The sequence below is a fragment of the Odocoileus virginianus genome, chromosome 16 (assembly GCF_023699985.2).
Source record: "Odocoileus virginianus isolate 20LAN1187 ecotype Illinois chromosome 16, Ovbor_1.2, whole genome shotgun sequence".
Lineage (NCBI taxonomy): Eukaryota > Metazoa > Chordata > Mammalia > Artiodactyla > Cervidae > Odocoileus > Odocoileus virginianus.
In genome coordinates, this window is record NC_069689.1 from 3,986,180 (window position 1) to 4,010,479 (window position 24,300).

Here is a 24,300-nt window from a genome sequence, read left to right on the forward strand (position 1 = left end):
CTAGGAAATTATGTGCCATGCCCCTCCTCACAGCATTGTCGTAATAGTTCAAAAGAGAGGGCTTCTTTTAGGGCAATGGCAATAGTGATCACAAAGGATTTAATAGACTATTCTCCTCAGGTTGCTTGCTTCTATTTATCACCTGTGAGAGGAGGGACGCCCAAGAACTGAAAACACAGTCCTCTTTGTAGAAGTTCTGGCTTTTCTGCCAGGAATACTTGGCATGCAGATGAGTAGCATGTTCACAACTGTAAAAGAATATATCAGAGCAGGATGTGAGCACACAGAATTCTGGCCTTTTTGTGGGCAAGGGGGAATCTAAGATGCTTGTTAATAGTGATTGTGTGGTTCAGAAAAGGTTTCCGTTTCCTCAACGCTAATGTGGGAGAAAGAGGAATTACAGATGGAAAGAATCTTATAAAGGCCTGTCTCTGCTCTAAAGTTCCACATTCTCTGAATCTCTGGTCACAGATATGGCCTTCTTTCCCACAGCTGTCCACTATAAATGTCTAATATAAATGAAGGATGGGGAGGCGGTCTCCGAAGGCTGGTCAGCCATCCCCTGGGCTTCTGAATTGTTTCCTGCCCATCTGACAGCAATTGATTATGCCTCTGACGACTCTTACCCTATGCTGATGGCTGCTACTTTCACCAGAGGGCAGCAAAATAGTGTCAGAAAACCCCAACCAGGAACCTCAGATACAAAAGGAAAATGCAGAAATACAAGGAGTCATCTGCCAAACTTGGATCCCTGCTCCTATTGGAACCCCGACCTTCAGCCTTAGCAAAACTCAAAGCCAGGGCCAGCAGCAATAGCATCACCTGGGAACTGGTTGTCCGCCCACCTTCTTCACCCCTGGAGAACTAAATCAAGACACTCTGGGGGTGGAACCTCCCAAGTGGTTCTGATGCACTGCTCTCAGTGGTTAAAGAAACAAACTACCTATCTTAAAGCATGAAGTCCTGGCCTTCTCATCGAAGGCCAGGTGTGGGCTGAGCCAGTGCTGGACTCTAGCTCAGGTTGTGCTACCTCCCAGCCGTGGAACCCTGGGCAAGTTACTGAACGATTCTCAGCCTCAGTTTCCTCACCTGTAAAATGGAGATAATACCTACAGAATCAGCTATCCTGGGATTAGAAATAACCAATGTGTTAGCTGGACCCGTAAAAGGTACCTAGTCAGTGGTGGCTCCATTTGCTGCAGTGGATGGCGTTTCTCTAAAAGCCTCAGGAGACGCCCTGCCCTTTGTCACAATAAGTCTCTGCACCCAGTCTTTTAAACCCCCTCAAGTCCCACGTTTGGGTCGAAAGGCTCAAAGAAAGACAAGCAAATCTCGTCCTCCTCCCTAAGGGACCCAGAAGGCCTGAAATACTTTGCCCAGGCCGTGGTCAAAGGCTAGATCGGCCAGGAGGGACCTTAGAGGTCATCTCGATAGACCCCCTCCTTTTCCGCGGAGGGGCTGGTCCCAAGGTCAGGCTGTGAGACGCCGGCAGAACTGGGCCCTGGCTGCATCCACGCAATCACAGTCCAGGGCTCTCCCCCTGCTCCGCGCTGACGCCCTGCGCCGCAGCTGCAGGGGCGCCAAGATCACCCACTTGCCCCCACTGCACCCCTCAAATGGATCGGTCCAGGCCCGGAACCCTCAGCCCCGCGCCCCCTGGCCTCCCGGCGGCCGGAAGTTCCCGGGTCCGCCCAGCCGACGCGGGCGCGGGCGCCAGACGGGCCGGGCAGCGCCTCCCAAGGCCAGGCCGCCCCCTGGCGGACCCGGGGCGCGCGGCAGCCGGGAGCCCGGCGCCCGCCCTCTCCCGGCCGCGGGGCGGAGTCGCCGCGCTCCGGGTCCGCTTCCCCGCCTTCCAGGCCCCCGCGCCGCCCCCTCCGGTGGGCTGCGGGGCGCGGCGCAGCGGGGCGGGGCGGCGGGTCCGGCGGCCGTCGGAAGCTGCCCGCCGCGGGGCTCCGGCGGCCGCTGATGGGAGGCGGCGCCCGGGCGGGCGAGCGACGGCGCCGCGGCCACCATGGGGAACAAGCAGACCATCTTCACGGAAGAGCAGCTGGACAACTACCAGGTGAGTCCGGCCGCCCCCGGATCCCGAAGCGGCGCCCTTCGTCTCCCTCCCTTCTTCTTCCCGTCGCTTGCCGAGGCCTCTCGAGAGCCGGTCACCAGGTTCAAACCTTGCTTCTGCCTTCAGCTCGACGCGTGACCTTGGGCCGGTGACTTCTCCAAGCCTCAGTTTCCCCACCCGAGGAATGAGAGAGCTTTCCAGTTAGAAGATTCTCGCAGGCGTGTCTCTTTCTGCTCCCCTTTCCTCTCTCTCTCTCTCATTCAGACTTCTTGCTCTTGGCCCCAATCTGGACCCAAACCCCATCCCGACCACTCATCCCAGAGCCCACACTGGCGCTGAGATGGAGTCCTAAAACGTGGGCTGGGGGGAGGACTCTCCCACCCCTCAAAACCCAGGAAGCCGCCGAGGAGAGTGAGTCTGTACAGCAAAAATGAGCTGGGTTGGAAGTGAAGCACGTCAGTCCCCAAATGCGATTCTGGGTTGGGGATGTCTTGTTACCCATTGGGGTCTTTCCCTCTGGCCCCAGCATGGAAGTAATTGGTGCAAGAAGGCAAGCCAGGTACCAGTCTTATATGGTCACTTCTCCAAGCTCCCTTAGGCCCCAGCAGCCACCCCTTTAGATCCTCCTAGGTCCCCCTGCTTCCAAAGTTAGGGAGCTGTCCAGATCAGATCCCAGTACCCTCCCACCACCCATGTGCAAACTTTACTGTGGTTGCAGGATGGAGTCTGAACTCCTGACTTGCCCAGAACCCTGGCCAGCCTGCCGAGGCTCCTTTCCTGCCCCGTGCGCTGCAGCCCCTGCAGAACTATCCTCCTTCCCTTGACACACTGGGCTCTTTCCTCACTCTTTTTGCCCATTCTCTGAGGGGTGCTGCTCCTCAGTCTTCAAATGATCTCGCTTATCCTCCCAGGCCCAACTCTGATGCTTCTTTCCAGGCTCTGCCAGGCAGAGGGGTCTAGACAGTATTGTGGCCTGTGTGGACCATGCCTGGGGGAGATGAACACCAGCAGGGTCTCTCCATGGCTGCCCCTTGCCTTCGTGAACAATTCAGAATCAAGCTTGAAGTATGGGTCCTCTGATGTGGGCACCCCTTTTGCTCCTGGAAGCGCTGGTTGTCAATAACAGTACTTTCTCAGCTCCACGTGAGGCCCTGAGAAGGAGTAGGAGGTGCCACATCGGTAGAGTGCCTTTGGTGTACCCAGCGCTGTAATGGATGCTCTCTATGCATCCATTTGACTGGTGAATTCAAGGCTCAATCCATTTTGTTGGGGCTGGGGGCTGTGTGTGCTCTTTGTCCTTAAGACCCTCGCTGTCTGCAGAAGCAGACCCTCACCTCCAGAGAGAGGCAGGCGGTGAGTGTGCTCTAGGGGAGGGCTCTAGGGGGCAGTGGGAGACCTGGAGGGAAGGGGAGCTTTGCTTTGAATGGTAGGTCTGGAAATAAGACAGCACTTGCACAGACCCTTGAAAGATCGGTAGGATTTTGCTCATCAGGGTCCTGGAAGAGGCCTTCCAGGCCAAGGGGACCGCTTGGGTAAAGACCTGCAGGTGGGGCCAAGCAAGCAGGTAGACCATGCTCAGAAGAGTCCCCTCACGGGGGTGGGGAGTGGTTCCCACTCAGTCCAGCCTGGCATTGTTACCCTTCAGAGTCAGGCCCAGTGCTGGGTTCTGATCCTTTGCCAGAGGCTGAGCTCGGTGGGAAAAGTGAGAGCTGTGAAACCGGAGAGCCCCGTGTCTCCATCTCTGAGACTCTCCAGCCGGCCAGGGCCAGCCAGGGCTGGCTGGGGGTGACCCCGAGTAACAGCCACACCTCCCCCAACTGATCCCCAGTGTTTCCTGCCCTCTTCCCCAGTCTGGATCCCCAAAGTTCAGGTGTCTCCTCAGACCACCTCTCCACTTTCCAGATCCAGCCCCCCCCCCCCGCCCACCACTGACCCCTCAAACTGCCAAGGGCCCACTGCCTTCCCCAGGACCCTCCACTGCTCCTCCGGCTGGTCTGACACTTTGCTCTGCTGTGGCCCATGTTTTCAGTCAAGAACAAGTCCTGTGACTCAGCCTCTTTGGGGGTTCACCTGGGGATCCCCTCCTCCATCTCCACAGCCGGAAAGGGGCCAGGCCTCTCAGTCTCAGGTGAACTGAAGATGTAATTTCCATCCACACGCTGCTACCACAATCCCTCAGTTCCTTACTCCATTCCCTTCCCTCCTTCTTATTTTCTTTCAGCAGACACAGCATGCATCCCCATTGTAAAGCAAGTTTTTCTTTAAAAAAGAATTCCTGGGCCCAGAGTTGCGCTGTACGCATATTATCCAACCCTCTACTGCTGTGGGAGGCCCTAGGGAGCTGTCCATCTCTCGGTCTGCATGCCTGGAGCAGAAGTGCAGGGTCGAGGATGTGCTGGATCTTCCTAAAACATGGGTGTGACCCTCTCCTCCCCCTGGAATTTCACAGTGTCTTGGGATAATAGCCTAAGCAGAGTGCAGAGCAGAGCTCACCCCGGCCTAGTCTGGGGTCAGCCAGCCTCCAGCCTCATTCTTCACCCCTCCCCTGGCACCCCAAGCTCCAGGCACACCCAAGGGCTTCTAGCCAAGCACGGCCTCACCTCTGGCCGTGTTCTCCTGGCGCCCTCCCCTCACTTCTTCACCAGCCCAGTCTGGCCCGTCTTTCTGTCCATGCCAGGCCTCGCCCTTGGGAGACAGGCTCCCTGATGCCTTCCCCCCAGCCCTTCTTGTGGCCACAGAATGGTTTATACCCAGTCATCAGTGTTTACTCTCCATCCCGTATCCTGTGTGTCCCCCGCTCAGGTACAGAAAAGGCTGTGGAGAACATTGAATGGATGGATGGATGGATGAAAACTTGTTAAAGCACAGCTCTAAGGAAGGGAAGGAACTCCAGGGATTCTGAAATCCTGGCTTGAAGTCATGGAGGGGCTGTAGTTCTGTCCACTTTAGTAAGCCACCGTCCTCTTCTGGGGCTCGGTGTCTGCAGCTCTCAAGTGGGAATGATAGCTCTGCTGAGCTCGTGTCAGGGGTTCTTGTGGGGATCAGCTGAGCTGTGTGGTGGTCACCTGGGCGGTACCCAGGCTTATGATGGCAGAGCCCCATGGAGAACCCACTGCAGCTGGGGCTGGCTGTGGCTTGGCTCGGGACCACAGCAGGGAGGCTACCTGGGCAAAGCACTCCTGAGTTGAGCTTTGGAACATGGAAAGGATTTGGGCAAGCTGGACAAGGTGGGGAAGGCACTCCAGATTGGAGAGCAGCATGAACATATGCTTGGAGGAGGAACTCCAGCCTTAACTGCAGTAACATTTGCCCTTCTACTATAAAAGCCCAGCCTGCCATGTCTTCTGCTGCCAGAGTCCTGAGGGCCCACCTCGCCTGAATTAGGCCCCCTCCATCCCTCACTCCTTCCCTTTGTGACCCTAACCTGAGCTGGAACTCTTCCCTGGAGACCTATCCCTGTGAACTGGCAGGGGCCAAGCAGTGACATTTGTTCTCAGTGCACTATGAGGAAGAGTCGTGCAGACCTGGGGCTCTAACTCTTTGGGTAGCTGAGCAAATGGAGGTGGGCAGGGTTTGTGTTTTTTCTTCAGGATGAGAACAGACACAGAGCTCTGAAAGGATGCCTTTGGGACATGGGACGCTGGATGGAGTGTCCAAAATGGGGAGGGAAGCCCCATAAACTGTGGCCTGCGTCCTGCACCTTAGCTTATTTGCTTCTCTCACTGTCCCTTTCAGAGAGGCAGTATCCCATTTTACAGATGCAGACACTGAAGTTCCAAAAGGAGAGTGATTTGCCTAAGGATCCAAAGCAAGATGAGAAGTTGAATCTGACTATTAACCCTTTTCCGCTGCCAGAATGCTCAGAGCCCTGAGAAGCTTTTAAGGCACCTGCCGTGTTCCTCCTCCATGAGCTGCCTCCCTGGGATGAGTTCCAGGGAAGTAAGTCAACAGATGAAAAAGCAAAACATCACTCAGTGAACAGGTTCATGGCAGCTTTATTGGTAATGTTAAAAACCTAGAAATGGCCGTGTCTAAATGTTCAGAGAGAGGAAAAAGGTTAGGTGAAGAAGGGCCGATGCCTTCAGTGAGATATTCCCCAGCCAGCAAATTGCTAATGTAACTGTTGTGGAAGGAAGGTTTATGTGGAAAACTCTGGTCATTCATCCCCCAAGTCTGTATCGCGCACGCACCGTGTATCATATGGGAATACAAAGCGGAAGCAGGAGATGGAGTGGTGGGTGTCAGACTGCCCTGGGTGGACTGCGGTTCTGTTTCCTGTCAGCGGGCAGTGGTCAAGAAGCACATATGCCTGAGTTCCAGCCCAGCCCTCTGGTCTGTGTAGGCGACTTAGGGCAAGCTCTTCAATTTTGCTCAACCTCAGTTCTCCCATCTACAAAATGGGGAGGTAATGCCTCACTCCCCACCCCATGTATGATAGTGATGAGAACTAAACAAGACTGGATATTCAGAGTGCCTACTGACCAACCCGTGACAATCACGGACTGGTTGTGGTGTGGTTCTCAGCTGCACGTTGCAGTCACCTGCTGACTTTGAAAACCACTGGTGCCCGGATCCACCTTCAGGGACTCTGTCATAGTTGATCTGGGGTCTGTTGGTGGTGATGGGAGAGGACGCAGGAAGTTAAGCAGTCCCCAAGTGATTCTGGTCTAGAGCAGAGGCCCTCACACTTCAGCAAGCATCAGCATCATGAGAAGAAACTTTTCTAAATGCAGATTTCTGGGCCCCACCCTCCCAAAGTTGCTGATTGTAGGTCTGGAGAGAAGCCCAAGAATATAAATTTCCACTAAGTCCCCAGGTGATGGTGATGTGGCTGGTCCAGGAACCACATCTTGAGGACCATTGATGTGGACAGATGGAAGTAGTTGCAATAAGGGACTAGGGTCATGTGAGAAGCTTTCCCATCTGTTGCCAATAAAACTCACACATCAAGATGCAGATATTTCCTTTGCAACCCAGGGGATTGGAGAGAGGAGAAAAGAGAGGGGAAGGGAGGGGGAAGCGGATAGGCAGGGGAAGAGAGGACAGAACCCGGACCTCTTCCACATTCATCCCTGACATCCCCACCATGCTGACTGGAAGCACCTTACCCTTCTCACTGGGCAGCTTCAGGCCATAGAAGCAGCCATGGGGCTGAGAGAAGTCTGTACTTGGAAGACCCAGCTGGGAGGCCTTTGCTGCCTGCTTCAGGTTTCTGGGGTCTCCTGAGAAATCAGCCCACACGGTGTTCATCCTGTCTGAGTCTTGGGCCTTGGGGCAGGGAATTCTCTGCCCCCGTGGGGTGCGGAGGGGGCCTTGCTGCCCCAGCCTGAGCCTCTTCTAGACCCTGTAGAGGAGCTATTGCTGAAAGCAAAGCCTTACCTCCCCAGCAGACGCTCCTGTGTTTCTCAGAAGGGCCAGGCAGCATGAGGGTCCTCAGTGTAACTCCTGCAGAGCAGCAGTGAGCTCAGGACAGACATGTGGGGCCTGGAAATTTCACCAACCCTCTCTTTTTGGCTCCTTCAGGCGCCCACTGGAAACCCTAGACGTGCCTCCTGTGGGCCTGCTTCCTTGGGTCCTTCTCAGCGTGTTGCACAGTTGCCCCAGGGCCCAAGGCTCCAGGTCTCTCCCAGTGCAAGCCCGGCTGTCTGCATGCCTGGGCTGTGGCCGTTAGCCCCTCGTCAGAGCCAGCTGTGGTCAGCTTACCCAGGAGGCCCCGCCAGCTCTGGGCTCCCTCATACTCCAACAACAGGCCAAGGCAGAGGAGCCAGGCGGCAGGGGATAAGCACAAAAGCCCTTCATGGTTGGGCGTTTTACGAAGTGCTGGGTGCTTTTCCCCTCCATACTTCCCACCAGGCTGGCATAGTAGCTGTCATCACCAGGCAGGCTGGGCTGTGGACAGGGGCGTGACTGTGTGGTCAGGTTATCCAGACAAAGGCAGGACCCCCAAGAAGAGTTTAAAATCTGGGTGACCTCTGGACCTAGTCCTGCCCCCACCCTGAGTCATGCCTACCTGAGGAAACCTCCACCCCAGCCTCCGTCCAGATGCTGCCAGCTCCTCCCTGCCCACCATCCTCCTCCCCCGCACGCCAGCCCCTCCACTGCCTTCTCTAGCCTCAGCTGTACCTGTGGCTACAGACGCAGGTAGATGCTGGTCTGTGTGCCTGGAACTCTCAGCCTCTGAGCAGGGGGCTACTGCCCCCGGCCCCTCAGGACACATACCACCCACTGCTCCTCAAGGCACCATCCTCAGGGGCTGCCGCGTGGATGTGGCCCCTGCAGCTGGGCAGTGCGACGCCCTGGCGGTCCTCACTCCTGTTTTGTCTCCTGAGCATCTCCCAGCCACTGCCCTCTCCCGCAGGGTATCCCCCGGCCCCTCAAATCAATGGCATCCACCTCAGAACTCTCCATCGGCCCCCCAAATGCCCTCCCCTGATGTGTGCCTCCCAGCCCCGCAATGGCATGCGCTCAGCTCCCTGGCTCAGGTCAGAAGCTTCAGGAGGTGGTTTCTGGCCCCACTAGATTGCTCCCCTCCGTGGGCTGGGGCAGCAGGGCTGGTGGCTGTGCCGGTGCGGCTCTGAACGAGGAAGGAAAGAGCCCAGGGCCCATACAGCCGACTGTATGTGTGTTTTCCTTCCACAGGACTGCACCTTCTTCAATAAGAAGGACATCCTCAAGTAAGTGTGGCTCTCGTTCACCCCTCTGGGGGCAGGGGCAGGGGTGGGGCCGGCCACCCTGAGGGCGGGGGGTGAGGGGGGGTTGTGCAGGGTCCGTCCAAGCTGGGGATGAGCTTTTCCGCCTCCAGCAGCAGCCTCGTGTGGGCTGCTGTGTGAACTGAGGAACTGGCCCACATCCTTCTGCCAGGAATGGAACGTCTACCAAGTGCATGCCAGGCTCCATGGTGGGCGGTTTCAGGAACATGTTCACTTAATCCTCACTGTGCTCTTGTAATAGGAGAATCCTTTTATCCTCACTTTACAGATGGGGCTGAGCAGCTTGGCTAAAGTCTCCCAGCCAGGGACTGAAGACCTGGCCTCTGACTCCAGGCTCCTTGCTATTTCACTGCCCCCTGAGACCTACCCGACTAGGAGGTCCCTGTCATTAGACGGGGCTTCCCAAGAGCCCCTGTGCTCAGGCTCTGATGTCCTTCCATCCCTGGGAGGTCCAGAAGTCAGGGGCATGGCAGGATGCCCTCACTGCCCTTGAGCTGACAACTGAGAGTCTCTTTCCAGGACAGTCCCTTTCTTTGGGGGTGGGTTGGGTCTAGACAGGAGAGATGAAGGTTGTTGGCAGCCTCAGAGCTCCAGGACCAGATGGAGGGCAGGACTCATAGAATGCCAGGAAACCTGGTCCCACAGGCCTTACCAGGCCCCCCTGCCTGGGGTGTTAGGTGGCACTATAAGCCAGCATGGTCTCAGGACTGCTTTCCCTGGAGGTTGATGGGCAGGCTGGGGCTCAATCCTGTTATACTACCTGAGGGAGATATGTTCTGTCATTGCCATGACCACTCTGCTCAGACAGTGTCCCTCGTTCCTTCCTTTGCCCAGGCTGCTTTTCCAGCTTGTCCCCTGGGTAGGTGGGGACACCCACTCCTACCACCTTGGAGAGACAGGGTCAGGGGCAAAGCCCGCAGGCCTTGGCATCAGCAAAAACCTGGGCTCCACTTCCCAGCTCTGGCCTCAGACAAGCTTGGAGCCTTGCTGAGCCTCTGATTCTTCTATAAAATGGGGGTAATGATACCTCTCCTCATAGCATGGCTGAGAGGAGGAATGCCAGGGTGTGTGTTTTGATAATGGAATTTGGTCTGTAGCTTAAGTGATGTGTGGGTTGGGGTTCCCATCCGGACAGATGGTTCTCAGACCTGTCACAACACAGCGGTCACCCTAGCCCTTCCAGTGGCACCTCTTACCTTTGAGAGTTCTTGGCACAGATCCTCATTTAAGCCTCACCACATTAATCCTCTGTTGCAGGGAGCTCCCACCATCCTCACCCCCCACCTCTGCAGATGCCAGGCCCAGATTGCCTGTCCTGTGAGGCCCACCACCATTTTTGTTCCGGCAACAAAAGCTTGTCCTTAGGCCTTTGCACAGGCTGCCCCGCTGTGTTCCTGCACATCCTTCAAGACTTGCTCCAGAGTCATCTGCTGTGTGAGCTCCCAGCTACCTTCCCCCAACTGCTTTTGCAAGCCTCTTAGGGGGCTCTGTGGTCCCAGTTCCCCGCCCCGGACCTGCAGTCATTCAGGATGCAGGCTCCTCACGCCTGGCATTGGGCACGGCACCAGGAAGCGCTTGAAGACTGTGTGAATGAAGGATAGGTAGGGTTGGCCAAGGGGAGAACATTCCAGGCTAGGAGCAGTGGGCTCGAGGGCACAGACCTGCTTCTACCTTCCCCACCCACAGTGGTCTCACTGAGTAGCAGGGTTGCCCGGGGCAAGAGGGTGGTTCACAGGCCAGGCCAAGAATTGGATTCAACCTGATCGGCTCTTGTGGGGGGACCCTGCTCTATTGGCAGATGATCAATCCCAGGCAGGTAGGTGGTCTGAGCAGGGGTAGGGGGTGTCTCCTGGCTGCCCACAGTCCTGGCCCACCCAGCTCTGCATCCTTCTGTACCAGCCTCTGCAGTTCAACCCAGACCTGGGTCCACCAAGTGGGGAAAGGACCCTTTCTGGTAGCTGGACACCCTCGCTGAGTCCCCCACTGCCTGCTCTGTCTCTGTTTCCTTCCAGCCTCACCTCTGTGTTAGCACTCATGGGGAACCAGACCTGGTGCTTTTTCTGCAAAGTTTGGTCAAGTGGGGTGGAGGAGGGGTGAAGCCCTGGGAGCAGAAACCCTGTGATCTGGTCCCACTGTGTGGCACCTGCCGTGTCTCAGTTGCCACCTCTGTGGCATGGGGATGAGAGTGCCCCCAGCACTGTTTGTCCATGGGCCCCAGTGTCTGGGAAGGCAGGGGTGACAGCGTCGTTCAGCATAACACAGGCTGCTTGGAGTTTTGTTGCCCACCTGTCCACCCTCAGGAAGGGCAGTAAGGCCGGGCAGCGTGTGGGGTTATGTGTCCAGGCGTGGCCACGGTGGCTCAATTCCAGTTTCAGTCTCCTGGCTTTTCTCCAGCCTTCTCTCTGAGCCCCGGCAAGAGCCGGTGTGACTGACCACCCCTGCCAGGCACACTCTTCACATTTCAGGTCCAGGGAACACGGAGCGAGACCCTGGCCAGCAACACCAAGCCAGGCCAGCAGCAGAGCGAGGCCCAGGGCCCTCCTCCCAGGGGCCTTCCAGCGCTATATTCCCAACCCCACCCAGCTGGGTTTCTGGGTGAGCTGCACCCTGAGTAGCGACCAGGTGGCGAGGAGGAAACGTGAGCAGCAGGTTCTTCTTTGCAACTTGGGACCAAGCTCTCTGGCAGCCTCGGGTCAGTGATACCGAGTCTCAGATACCCATCAGGGAATTCTCCCCTCCCCCGCTCCTCCCTACTCACATACACAACCTCCCCACTCCAGGGTGGATCCAGTTGCTCCCCAGGGCACAGCTCTTCCACTCCAAGCTGAGCCTGAGTGGGCAGCCCCGCCTTCAGCCACCTTGTTCGCCGTAGGTGGCTCCCCCAGCCTCCAGGTAGCCTGTGCTCCTGAGCACAGAGACCCAGCTGGCACCTGGGGTGCTTGCCTATGGTTACTTTATCCTCTGTTTTATTTTCTCAACCATTTAAAACCTCTGCATGATTTGTTTCAGTTACTTTTAATTTTTATTGCACCTGTGCTATGTGATGACGGTAGAAAATTAGAAAATAAAGCTGGTCAAGAGAGAACAAAAGATTATCTGCAATCCTGCCACCCAGAAATAACAGCTATTACCATTTTGATATATTTGACCTTTAGGTACATAGTGTACAAGTAGTTTCCTTTGTGTGTGTGTTTATTGGAAATTTTGATCAGGTTGTTCTGTAATCCGCTTTAAATTTCTTTTCCTTTTAGGCGACTTGTGAAGATAGATAAGATTTAAAAAATGATCTCACCACCTCTTCAGTTCATTTAGTTGGACATACAGGTTTGCAAAGTTTCACTGTTATGATTAGCACTATAGGGCACATTCTTGGGACACCTTAACATATAACCCACACTGCTGGGATTATTTCCCTAGGGTACATTTCTAACAGATTTCTAGATCAAAAGATGTGGATATTTTTCAGGCTTTTGATTTTTATTTCTAATTGCTCTCTAGCAGCCACGCCTGAGTTCCCATTTCCCGGCTTCCTCAGTCACACTGGCTGTTACGTCTTTCTTGTCTTCTGTCCCCAAATCATTTATTGAATATCCCAAGGGTCTCAAACTTAGCTGCCTGCCTGGGCCAACATGCACTGCAACGAAATGAACCTGTGTACTCTGCTGGGAATGTTTTAGGACCAGGATCTGCAGAAAAGCTCTTCCTAAGCCCCAACTGGTTGTGACCTTGGGGAAATCAAGCCTCAGTGTGATCAGGGAATCAAGGTTTGTCATGTAAGTTTAATTTGTAAGTGTTATCAACTGAATTTTAAACCATTATTTTACATGAAAGCTAGTCATGAGTGTGGACCACCAACCCATCTGTGACTTCCAGAAGAATTCATCTTCTCCTCACTAATTTCAAATGCTGTTTGTCATGGACTAATCTCATTTATACTGTATTTGGGTTGCCTCTTCTATACCAGTGTCTGTTCCATACAGTTTTATTTATTATAGCTTTAAACAGTTTTCACATCCAATGGGGCAAACATCTGCTGAATTACTCTTTCTTCATGGTCTCCCCCCAACTCTCCTACATTGATTCTTCTGAACAAACTTTTGCATCAGGCTGACAAGTTCTCAAATATTTTGCAGATTTCAATTAAGACTGTGTTCGTTTTATAGGAAAATAAGGAGAAGATTGCCATCCTTATAGTAATAAGCCTTTTTACAATCAGGAAAGTTATCTAACTCCCTATTTTACATCCTTTGGTAAAGTTCCGTGGTTTTCTTTGTGCACATTTCATATTATTTTTGTGTAGTTGTCTTGAGTTTTTTGGGGGGTTGTATTGTGAATCAGATCTTTTTTATATAGTATTTTTGAATAGGTGAATACTGATAGAAAAACTATCACATAGAAGAGCTATTGAGCTGTTTCTCATTCAAATAGTTTTTAAACTGGTTATTTTTTGTTTTCTAGCAAATAATAATGCGCCTCTTCCTCTCCAAAGTTTAAGCACACTATTTTATTTTCCCGATTAATTGCATTGACTGGCACGCCCTGGGAAATGTTATATAATGGTGATGGTGTTGTTGTTTAGTTGCTAAGTCACATCTGACTCTTTCACGACCCCGTGGACTGTGGCCCGCCAGGCTCCTCTGTCAGATTTCCCAGGCAAGAATACTGGAGTGGGTTGCCATTTCCTTCTCCAGGAGGTCTTCCTGACCCAAGGATTGAACCTGTGTCTCCTGCATTGCAGGTAGATTCTTTACCGCTGAGCCACCAGAGAGGCCCCAGTGGTGATGGTTAGGAACCCCACTTATATGGGAATGTTTATAGGACTTTGTCATTTAAGTATAATGTTGGGTGTTGATTTGAGATAGAGAGTATCCTTTTGTTTATGTTTGACTAAGATTTTTAAAGTTTTTATTTTGGTTGTGCCACGTGGCTTGCAGGATCTTGGTTCCCTGACCAGGGATTGAACCTGGGTCCTTGGCAATAAACGCACTGAGCCCTATCTACTGGACTAGCAGGGAAGTCCCAAGGATTTTAATTTTTTTATTGATGAAAATTAATATGTACCTTAAAAATACTTTTTATTAATAAATACTCTAAAAATTGAGGCAATTCACAAGTAGGTAAAGTGGTAAGTGAAAGCTGGCCTCCCTCTTATCACTCTTCTCCTGCCTCACAGAGCCCATCAGTGTAAACATGTGGTATATGCTCTTAGATATTTTTCTGTGTCCATACAGTCATCTCATCAAAAATGCAGTCATCAAGTTGATTGAAATATTTGTTTGCTGCCTATTAATACAATTTGCAGTCACAGATTTCCAAACATTGATCCTTCCTGGCATTCCTGGAATAGATCCTGCTTGGTCCCAATGTACTATTCTTTCAAATGCTGTTGGACCTGATTTACTGATGTTATTTTATAGGACTATTGCATCTGTATGTGTAAGGGTCATACAGCATTATTAACTTCCTAAAACAAACTGGAAGGCCTTTGCTTTTTTGCCTCACACTCTGGACCAGCTCAAGTTGCATAGATATCAAGCACAGGTTATCATTTCTACTCCTGGGACTTAGGAGGGAACTGATATGTACATCTTGAATTCAATAGTGCCATTCATTGGGAGGACAGGTGACAGGAATGCAGTTCTGTGACAGTTTTGGAGTTTCTCCCGCAGTGATTCAGCTTTACAAATTCTCCTTGAGTTTTCTTTAAAAAAAAAAACAAAAAACCCAGTATCACTTTAGTCATGGAATCAGAACAGATCCATGTCCTGGGGCAGAAGCTGGCCTTCTCACCCCAGAAGACACCTCCTCAACTCCACCAGTGCCCAGAGACCTTCTCCCAAATCCCCCCTTTCCAGGTAGCCGCTGACATGGCAGGCAGTATGCTAATAGCTATCTGTTGAGGCAAGGTGGTTTTACTAACACCATCCTTTTTAATCCCCACAGGTGTGAGAAGGGTAGCACAATCCCCATTTTATTTGGAAATCTGTTCTCCGGGGGTTAACCCACTTGCCCAAGGCCACGCAGCTAGTGAGAGGATTAGGCAGGGCTCCAGCCTCAGTCTGACTTCATACTCCTGCTGTAGCCACCCCATGTAATTCTGGAGGTGTAAGCCAACCCCCAGAAACACCCCATCACATCCTAAATGCCTGGGTCAAATGGGAAATGTGATGGTCCCCTCAAAAGCAGATGATACTAGACACACAAATGGTGATACAGAGCCCTGGTTCCTTGTTTGGGGACAGTATAAAATAGGGCTGATTTTTCCTCGATGCCAAAAGTGAGAGCAAAGAAGGTACCCAGCCAGCAGTTGGCTATGTAGTACTGTACTGTAATAACTTTATAATGCTTTTCACACAAATAATACATACAGAAAATAAGACATTTTTAACCTTACAATACAGCACCTTGAAAAGTACAGTTGCATGGTACAATAGCTGGCACACAGGGCCTGGCATCGAGTGAACAGGTGAGAAGAGTCACTGACCGGAGGAGAGAGAGGAGGTGGGAGATGGCAGAGCTGAAGGGGCATCAGCAATAGGAGGTGGAGAGCAAACTTGCAGCTTCACTCATGCCTGACGCTGATGGCACAGATGGCTTTGTTCCTAGCTGATTCAGTTCTATCTACCCTCTTGAAAAACAATCCAGTGATGTCTGAGCAGTAGCTCTTTTTTTCTCATGACACCGTAGCACCAGATTGCGTTGTGAACAGCTGCCGCAACCTTGCTGTACTTTCTACATCGGGTCCTGTGCCTCAGCAGCCAACAGTGCCTCCTCAAATAGAGAAAATCCCCTTGCCATTTCCTGTGTCATGAATCTCTCCGGTTCTTCAGTTTCTTTGTCCTTTTGTCTCTCTCCATCCTTTCTTTGGGTGTCCATTCTATCAGGCCTTCATCAGTATCGGAATGAGTATTGTTGCACAGCAAGTTCAGTGAGGTCCATCCTTTTGCAGACCTAGCTTGACATAGATTGTGTACTAGTGTATACACTACTTTACAGTAAAGTACACAAACATACAACCACTTGTAGGAGATGCACGTGTGTGACAATATACGGCAGTCTCGTGAACTGACTTAGGTGATTGGACATGGGAACACACGTTCGCATCTATAAAAGTTCGCAGCTTGAAGGTTCGTGTGTTGGGGACTTACTGTAGAGCAGTGCATGCAGGATTAATCCCAAGCTGGGCACCGAGTGAGCACTTGCTAAACAGTAGCTGACATCATGTGTGTGAGCTGGGCAGGCAGTTACCTGCTCTGATGGAGAGGGCTGGGCAGCCGGCCGACAAGAGTTGGGTGGAACCTGGTGGGGGACTGGGTGGCTATGCTGAAGGGCCTGCTAAGGATGGGCCTAGGAGTGTGTCACTGGGTCAGGCTGCTTAGAAGACGACCAGGGTTGCTCTGGCTTTGGGGGTAGCAGGGCAGATGGGCCCCAGGAGATATGGGCCCCTTCAATCCAGGCCCCTGCAACCCTGGCCTCACCTTGGGCAGGTTACCTACCACGGCCCCCCAGTCAATTCCCCTGACACTTATCCCCCCATCTGGCAGCACCCTGAGGGTCCACGCAACATGGAGGTGGGCTTGTGTTCCAGGGACTCCTCAGCCAGACAGGAGGATGGGAGGGAGCTGTCAGCAAGGAGGGCCAGGCCCAGGGCAGTGGGCTCCATCCCAACAGCTCCCAGCTGGAGAGAGGCTGTGGGTAGCCCAGGCTCAGGGGCTTCTGGGGATGTGAGGGTTTCTGGGCAGAACTTGCCTTCCTCACAGATGCCGTACCCCGTGGGCAGAGGAGATGGTCTCCCCAGGCTCCTGGCCAAAGTGGGTCCCCAGCATGGGAGGTGGGGTGCAGGCAGGGCAGCACTGGGCCTCTGAGAGCCCCGGGGCCTGCTTCCCCTCCAGCCCCTTCTCTGTGCTTCCCCTGCAGGCTCCACTCGCGGTTCTATGAGCTGGCCCCCAACCTCGTCCCAATGGACTACAGGAAGAGCCCCATTGTCCACGTGCCCATGAGCCTCATCATCCAGATGCCGGAGCTCCGGGTATGCGAGCGGCCGCCGCTGCCAGGCAGAACTTGGGAGGAGCCAGAGGAGGCTGGGCAGGGGGGCTGGGGGCTGGGGGAGTGTGCCCCTCCAGATGGCGGGGCCGCGGAGCCACCTAGACCTGAGTTGAACCCCCCGCCGTGCCTCAGTTTCCTCATCTGCACTCTGAGTAAATGGGTCACGTGTGCGGGACTCCATCAGGGTGCTGTGACTGGTGCTGCCCCCTGGTCTGCAGGCTGTTAGCCTGCACTCACCTGCTCTCCCCTTTCTTAGGCGGCCCAGCTGCTGTCCTTGGCAGACCTTGTATATGTCTGCTTTTGATGGTAATTTTTTTCCAGCCTTCTCCTCGCGTGGCTGTAGTCTCTCACAGCACAGTCATCCATAGCATCCCATCTCAGACTTTAAACGTGCACAGGAATCACCTTGAGATCTTGTCAGAATGCCAATCCAGGTTCAGTAGGTCTCAGATGGGGTCTAAGGACCTATTTTTCTAACAAGCTTCCAGGTGAGGCTGATGCTGCTGGTCCTCAAACTGTTTATATACTTGACCTAAGAGTTTCATTTCCTGAGTTCCTTACTTATTAATATAATACACAGCAATTGCACTTCGACAGTAAGAAAGCATTTGGGTTTTTAGAGCACATTGCTGTGGGTCTTTGCAAATAGCCCCTCTCCAGGTCTCATATGTGTGACTCTGAGGTCAGGGTATGCAGTTGGGGTCCACATAGCATCCACCTGGGGCCTGTATCCAGGCTGTGACCTCAGTCCTGAGGGATAGTCAGTCACAGGCTCAGCCCTGGACCAGCGGCCAGCCTGGCCTAGAGCGGGGGCTTGAGCCCAGGCTCAGAGGATCATCCGAGGGTAGGAGGCACTTGGGAGGAACCGTGGGGTTGTCTCTCAGCCCCCTCTGGTGGACTGGGCACAGAGTGGAGTGGCCCAGTGCTGGCCCAGCTGCGGTAGAGAACTCCAGGAGAGATGGGCCCTGAGTGAGCTGGGATCAGAGGAAGGAGTCATTGGTATAATTTCTCACCTCCCTGTGGGCTGGTCTAGGAAAATTCATAGGAGTTGGGTGACTGCTGGCCTGGGATCTGAGTGATTCTCTGATCCTGGCCCAGTTATCCAACCCCTGGAACCCCACTTCTGCCTCCATGATCTTGGTCTGAGCTGAGAGCTGTAGTAGTAGGGAACAACCTCTATATTCTCTGCCAAATTAATCACTAAAGGGATATTGCCTCTAAGCTTAAATTATACATAGTGGTCCATCTCTGGGAACCCTGCCTCCCAGATAGTGAGCATTAAGCTAAAATATCTTTGTTTAGCTCACAGGTACCATCCTGACCAGGCCCACCTGTGAATGACTGCAGGGAGGAAGAAATTAATGCCTCCCCTCCGAACTTTCCTAGTGGCTCAGACAGTAAAGCGTCTGCCTACAATGCAGGAGACCTGGATTTGATCCCTGGGTCAGGAAGATCCCCTGGAGGAAATGGCAACCCATTCCAGTACTCTTGCTTAGAAAATCCCACGGACAGAGGAGCCTGGTAGGCTATAATCCACAGGGTTGCAAAGAGTCGGACACGACTGAGCGACTTCATTTCACTCACTCCAGAGGCTGATGGGAACCAGGAAATGTTTCACTTTACTCCCTCCACCTTTATGTAGAAGGAGCCTGAATTCTAACTCAGGCAAGATGGTTCTTGGGGACACGAGTGCCATCTTCTCAGTTGGCTGCTTTTCTGAATAAAGTTGCTAGCCCTTGCCCCAGCAACTCGTCTGTTGATATACTGGCCTTTTGTGCAGTGAGCAGTATGAGTGTGGACTCAGGAACACTGTCTTCTCTTGCATGTCAAGACAGGAGCCTCCGTGTACTCTCTGGGTAATGGGACTAATCCCTGCTCCTGCTGGAAGAGGCGATGCCTCCAGTGGGCACACTGGGCTCTGTGGAGCTCCCCCTGCTTGTCTGAACGATATAACAGAACGTGACACTTGCAGAGCTCTCCCTAGAGCTGGGCCTTCTTGCTGCCGTTGTTGTTCAGTTGCCCAGTTGTGTCTGACTCGTTGCGATGCCATGGACTGCAGCACGCCAGGCCTCCCTGTCCCTCACCATCTCCCAGAGTTGGCCCAAGTTCATGTTCATTGCATCGGTGATGCTGTCCAGCCATCTCATCCCCTGACACCCTCTCCTCTTTCTGCCCTCAATCTTTCCCAGCATCAGGGATTTTTTCTAATGAGTCATCTGTTTGCATCAGATGACCAAAATACTGGAGCTTCAGCATCAGTCCTTCCAGTGAATATTCAGGATTGATCTCCCTTGATTGACTGCTTTTATCTCCTTGCTTTCCAAGGGACTTTCAGGAGTCTTCTCCAGCACCACAGTTCAAAGGCATCAATTCTTTGGCATTCTGCCTTCATTACGGTCCAGCTCTCACAGCAGTACAATTGGGAAGACCTTAGCCTTGACTATCCAGACCTTTGTTGTCAGAGTAATGTCTCTGCTTTTCAACACACTGTCTAGCTTTGTCATCGCTTTCCTGCCAAGAAGCAATTGTCTTCTGATTTCATGGCTGCAGTCATCATCTGCAGTGATTTTGAAACCCAAGAAGAGGAAATCTGTCACTACTTCCACCTTTCCCCCTTCTAATTGCCATGCAGTATTGGGGCCAGATGCCATGATCTTAGTTTTTTTAATATTTAGCCTTTCACTCTCCTCCTTCACCCTCATCAGGAGGCTCTTTAGTTCCTCTTCGCTTTCTGTCATTAGTATGTCATCTGCATATCTGAGGTTATTTTTGTTTTTTCCACCTATGTTGATTCCAGCTTATAACTCATCCAGCCTGGCTTTTCTCATGATGGGCCAGGCCTTGTACCAACACCTTATTTTTAACTCATCTAACCCTCTCGCCACCTAAGTGTGATTATTATTCCCATTTTACAGATGGGGAAACTGAGGCCCAGAGGGGTTAGGTCACACAGGCATAACAGATGGGCTCCAGGGTCCTCCCAGTGAACCTGCACCCATGGTGACTGCTGTGGTTGTTTTCTTCAGGAGAATCCCTTCAAGGAAAGGATCGTGGAGGCTTTCTCTGAGGATGGTGAGGGGAACCTCACCTTCAATGACTTTGTTGACATGTTTTCTGTGCTCTGTGAGTCGGCTCCCCGCGAGCTCAAGGCCAGCTACGCTTTCAAGATCTACGGTAACCCGGGCCTGGAGCAGGGGTGTGAAGCTGTGTGTGGTGGTGGCATTCCCTAGGCCCGCTGGTTATTGCTGGTTCCCACCCTGGGGACACTACCAGGAACACTTTGAAGAGTGCTTGTTCAGCGCGGTGGCCAGAGGGGACAACTTGTACCTGAGAGACACCTGTAGGGTCCTGAGATCAGAGGAGGGAGAGTGGGCAGTTAGCCTGAGGCGAGTTCACAGGTGGTGACCTCAGCAGGGCCTGGAGTTCATTCACAGGAGCGCGCGGGCAGACACACCCAGGAGAGGGAGCCGCCTGTAAGGAGCTCAGGGAAGCCCGCCGCACAGGGCTTGGGGAGCTGACGGGGAGACGACCGTGGTGGGATGAGCACAGTGTGAGTCTGGAGAGGCCATTGTGACTGGGCTTTTGAGGAGCCAGCCAAGGAGTTTAGGGGTCACTGTGGGGCTTCAGGTGAGGCCAGGCAGCCCTGTGTTCTAGAAAGATCTCTCAGCATCCTGGAGGTGTGCACTGGAGGAGTGAACTGGAGGAGCTAGACTGGCAGAGGCCAGGGTTCTGGAGAGGAGGCCTCTGCAGGTGGTGAGGCTGGGCTGAGAGGTAGGCTCCTCGGTCCCCCTACCCGACCGACTCCAGCAACTGCTGCCAGAGACAGGGTGACCTCATTTCACCCCAGCCCAGCCCAGGACCCCTTGTCCCACTGGCCACCAGAGGGCGCCGAGCACCCACGAAGCCCTTGGCTTCTGCTCCAGCCACAGGAGAGCCCTTCACACTGCAAGAGCTCACATGCGGTGAGCCTGGCCGAGGACTGGGACTGGTGTCAAACCCTCAGACAGTGCTCAGATGGGAACTCTGAGGCCCAAGGAGGGGTTGGAACCCGTCCTGGAAAAGAGGATCCACAGACAAACCTCCTGTCCCCTGCATCTTTGGTCAGCCAGGAGATCCCAAGGCAATGGGGTCCACTGGGCTGTTTTTTCATTTTCTAGTTGTCCTGTTTATTTCAGGGAACCTTCGTCTACATACATCTCTGCACCCACATTGTATTTGCACAGCAGAGGCTTGGTATCCACCTTGTCTACTCTCCACAAACTACACCCACAAGGTTCAAGTAAAAAACCTCTCAGATTCCATCCGTTGTCCCCTTAATGCTGGACCCCAGGACGTTGCTCCTGGGAGAGGCTGCTGTCTGCCAGAGAGGGGAAGTGCAGGGCACACAGCCAGGCAGGCGTGGGGACAGGTGAAGGGAGAACCAGTGCTCCCCAGCCGCCCTGGATGGGGTGTAGAATGGAGAAAGGGGACCTGGGTTTTGGTGCTGGGGGGGGAACTGGGGCCTGTCCTCTAGCTAGGATCACCCATTCCCTTGGCCTTAGTTTCCTCATATAGAATGGGCACAGGGTTCCCCATCTTGCCAACCCTACAGGAACGGTCTCCAGAGAGCTGAGACACCACCAGAGGGCAGAGAAGTATCCTATCTTGTGCCTGCCCCAGGGCCCCTTCATAGGCCAGTGTGGGGATGCGCCATGGAGGTTGCCAGACAGGAGCTTGGACTCTGGGATCCAACACTGAGCAGGGATGTGACCTCAAGTCATTTGTCCTTTCCAAGCCTGTTTCTTTATCTGTATAGTGGGGATTCTAATTGTACCCACTGAAAAGGCTTGTGGTGAAAATTAAATGAGATGGAGCATGAAGTGCTTACATGAGCAGTTGTGCTCTTCATCTCTACCACTGATGCTAACAGGTTGGCCATTTGGCAAGAGGAGCCCTTATGTCTAGGAAGCACCCCCCCACCCCCACCCCAGCCCACAACTAACCAGGAGGAGGCGTTTGAGCTAAAACTTGATGGAATCTGCTACACAGATACATGTGAAGTGCCCTCCAGGTAGAAGAAACAGCACAGGCGCAGAAAGAGTTGATAGTTAGGTTGAAAAGCAGTCAGAAGGGTGTTCGAGTTCGCTCTTTGAGCCTGCATGGTCGGCCCTCTGAACATGTTGCTGGGCTGTGGGCAGTGGTAGTGCCTTTTGCCAAGGATTAGAATCAAATTGTTCCCTGTTCTTTGTGCACAAAAGCTAGGCATGGGGCCTTTCCCTGAGGGCCTTCTGAGTCTCCTGACCACCTTGTCTGGCTAGGGGCCAGAGGCAACGTGGTGCAGTTTAGAAAATGTGGGTCTTAGCATCAACCAGGCCCTGGTCAGCATCCCAGCTTCCCTTCCAAGCAGACATCTGACCTTGATTCAGTCATTTGACCTGTCTGGGCCTTGGTTTCTTTAGCTCTAGAGGGAACATGGAGTCCACTGTGGGGAAAAGCTAGGGGGGCCATTTGGCCTGGGTCTCATGTTCCCAGGAAGCCTCAGATTTGGACATTCCAAGTGTCTCAGGCTAAGTCTGTGCTTGTCGTGCTGGGGGTTTGTGCAGATGGTGAATGTGGGTTTGTTGAATGTGGTATTCAGAGGTGCCTTGTAGGTGAGCCCCATCTTGGTCCCGGTCAGCTGAGGACCAGGATCCAGTGTCCCCAAGAGGGTGCATGGGGAGGTGTCTGGTGTGAGCAGCTTGGAGGAGAGTGGCCTGAGTGTCCCCATCCCCTCCTTGCAGACTTCAACACAGACAACTTCATCTGCAAGGAGGACCTGGAGCTGACGCTGGCCCGGCTCACCAAGTCGGAGCTGGATGAGGACGAGGTGGTGCTGGTGTGCGACAAGGTCATCGAGGAGGCCGATCTCGATGGTGACGGCAAGCTGGGCTTCGCGGACTTTGAGGACATGATCGCCAAGGCCCCGGACTTCCTCAGGTGCGGCTCCAAGGGGCTGGTTTGGGTGGGGTGGGCCTCAATGGGGGCCACAGCCAGGCCCCCACAAGGCTGAGGGCCCTTGCTGCTCCTATTTTTTTAGTACATGTGCTGCCAAAGCGAGCACCCTCACTGCTCCTGAGAGCAGTTGGCGCCGCAGGCCCCATGCGGCCCAGGAGGCAGGTCAGGCTCCAGGCCCCGCTGCCCTCAGCATGTGCCTGGTGAGCCCCCTGTCCCCAGCAGGGCCAGACTCTCGGGAAAAAGATAAGACCTGGGGGCCCTTTGGTCATGTGGGGGTTGGATGCTTAGGCATGGCTGGTCCTCCAGGCCTTCCTTCCCTCGTGTGGATTATTCATGAACTCTACATCCTCCCAGAGGAACTGTACAGGGTTAGACACGGGGCCTGGTTGGGTTTCTGCGAGGACCTTTACCCACCCAGTCCAGAGCCGCTCACCCCCTCTTGCTCTTTCCTTCTTTCCAGCACTTTCCACATCCGGATCTGAGGACAGTGACCAGAGCCGACCATCCAGCCCGGTGCCCACACGAGTGTGACCTCCAAGCTCCCCAGGAGCGGAGCTGTGGCCTCTGGGGTTTACACCCACGAACACTTCTTTGGCCCTTTCAGCAAAAAAAAAAAAAAAAAAAAAATCCTTAACCAGGGAAGGGGGGATGTGAGGAGCAGGGCCCTTCCCAGTCCCCCTGTGGGCCTTCCACAGGCCCTCCCTCTGTTCCCCCACCTTCCCTACTCCCCAGTCCTCTCCCAATCAGAAATGGCCCCAGTGGGAGGGGGAGGAGGAACCCCTAACAGGGCTGGGGTGCTGACTTGTCCAAGTGCTGGGCAGGCACTGTGGTTGCCCAGGGCAAATGGGAAAACAAAAAGAGGACAAGGTTTAACAAGCTATGCAATCTTTCTCTAGAACTCACAGCCGGGCTGCACCCCGGGCCCATCTGCTCCTTCTCCCCAGCCCTTCCCAATGTGAAGCTGTGTGAACCGTGGGTGCAAGGACTTGGTCCCCGTCCCTGTCCACGTCCTGACCACCACCCCATCCGCCCTCCCCGACGACACGGAATCCTCAGTGGTGTGTGCTGTCCACAGATTTGTGAACTCCTGATAGTAAAACACTTTCATGTTCTCTGTGTCTGCCAAGGTTAGGAAAGGTTGATCCCTTTTCTCCTTGAAATCTCCTCACCTCTTGAGGTTAAGCACTGCCTTCCCACTTTCGGCACCAACTTTATTTCAGTGCTTGTGTCCTTGAGAGGAGACATATCTGTGCCCCAGATCCTAGGGAGCCCCACGAAGAGCTGATGTTGGGTGAAAATCATCTCCACGTCCCTCATAGTAAGAGTCATTCCAGTGAACATTTGTATCAGGCATGGGGCTAGGTCCATGGTGACCAGTCACATAGGGATGGCCAGCAGGTTCCCACTGGCTGGCTCCAGAAACCGCCCAGGCTGAGCCCAGGCAGCCGGCCAGGTTTGGGCCTGCGTTAGGAGGGGTCTGAGAGCCACCCCTAAAGATCACCACTGGCTGGA

The 24,300-nt window shown here is 53.5% G+C and overlaps 1 protein-coding gene across 5 annotated transcripts; it reads left to right on the forward strand.

The window, feature by feature from the left end:
* The first annotated feature begins 1,785 nt into the window (after positions 1–1,785).
* CIB2 (calcium and integrin binding family member 2) lies at positions 1,786–23,900 on the forward strand. Of its 5 annotated transcripts, none has more exons than XM_070477651.1 (6): positions 1,911–2,062; positions 8,699–8,733; positions 16,687–16,798; positions 19,842–19,989; positions 22,575–22,770; positions 23,249–23,900. In XM_070477651.1, the coding sequence occupies exons 1-6, from the start codon at positions 2,012–2,014 to the stop codon at positions 23,268–23,270; spliced, it is 564 nt and encodes a 187-aa protein (XP_070333752.1). In that variant the 5' UTR covers positions 1,911–2,011; the 3' UTR covers positions 23,271–23,900. The 5 variants fall into 5 exon arrangements, with proteins under 5 accessions (XP_070333755.1, XP_070333752.1, XP_070333754.1 ...); XM_070477653.1 differs by having other exon boundaries at positions 19,842–19,887; XM_070477654.1 differs by lacking the exon at positions 8,699–8,733 and having other exon boundaries at positions 1,786–2,062.
* Positions 23,901–24,300: the final 400 nt, after the last annotated feature.

Excerpts from the sequence above, each read along its gene's own strand:
- CIB2 (XM_070477651.1), top strand. The coding sequence starts at position 2,012 with ATGGGGAACAAGCAGACCATCTTCACGGAAGAGCAGCTGGACAACTAC. Across the intron at positions 19,990-22,574 it reads CTACGCTTTCAAGATCTACG|ACTTCAACACAGACAACTTC; the intron begins GTAACCCGGGCC and ends CCCTCCTTGCAG. Across the intron at positions 22,771-23,248 it reads AAGGCCCCGGACTTCCTCAG|CACTTTCCACATCCGGATCT; the intron begins GTGCGGCTCCAA and ends CCTTCTTTCCAG.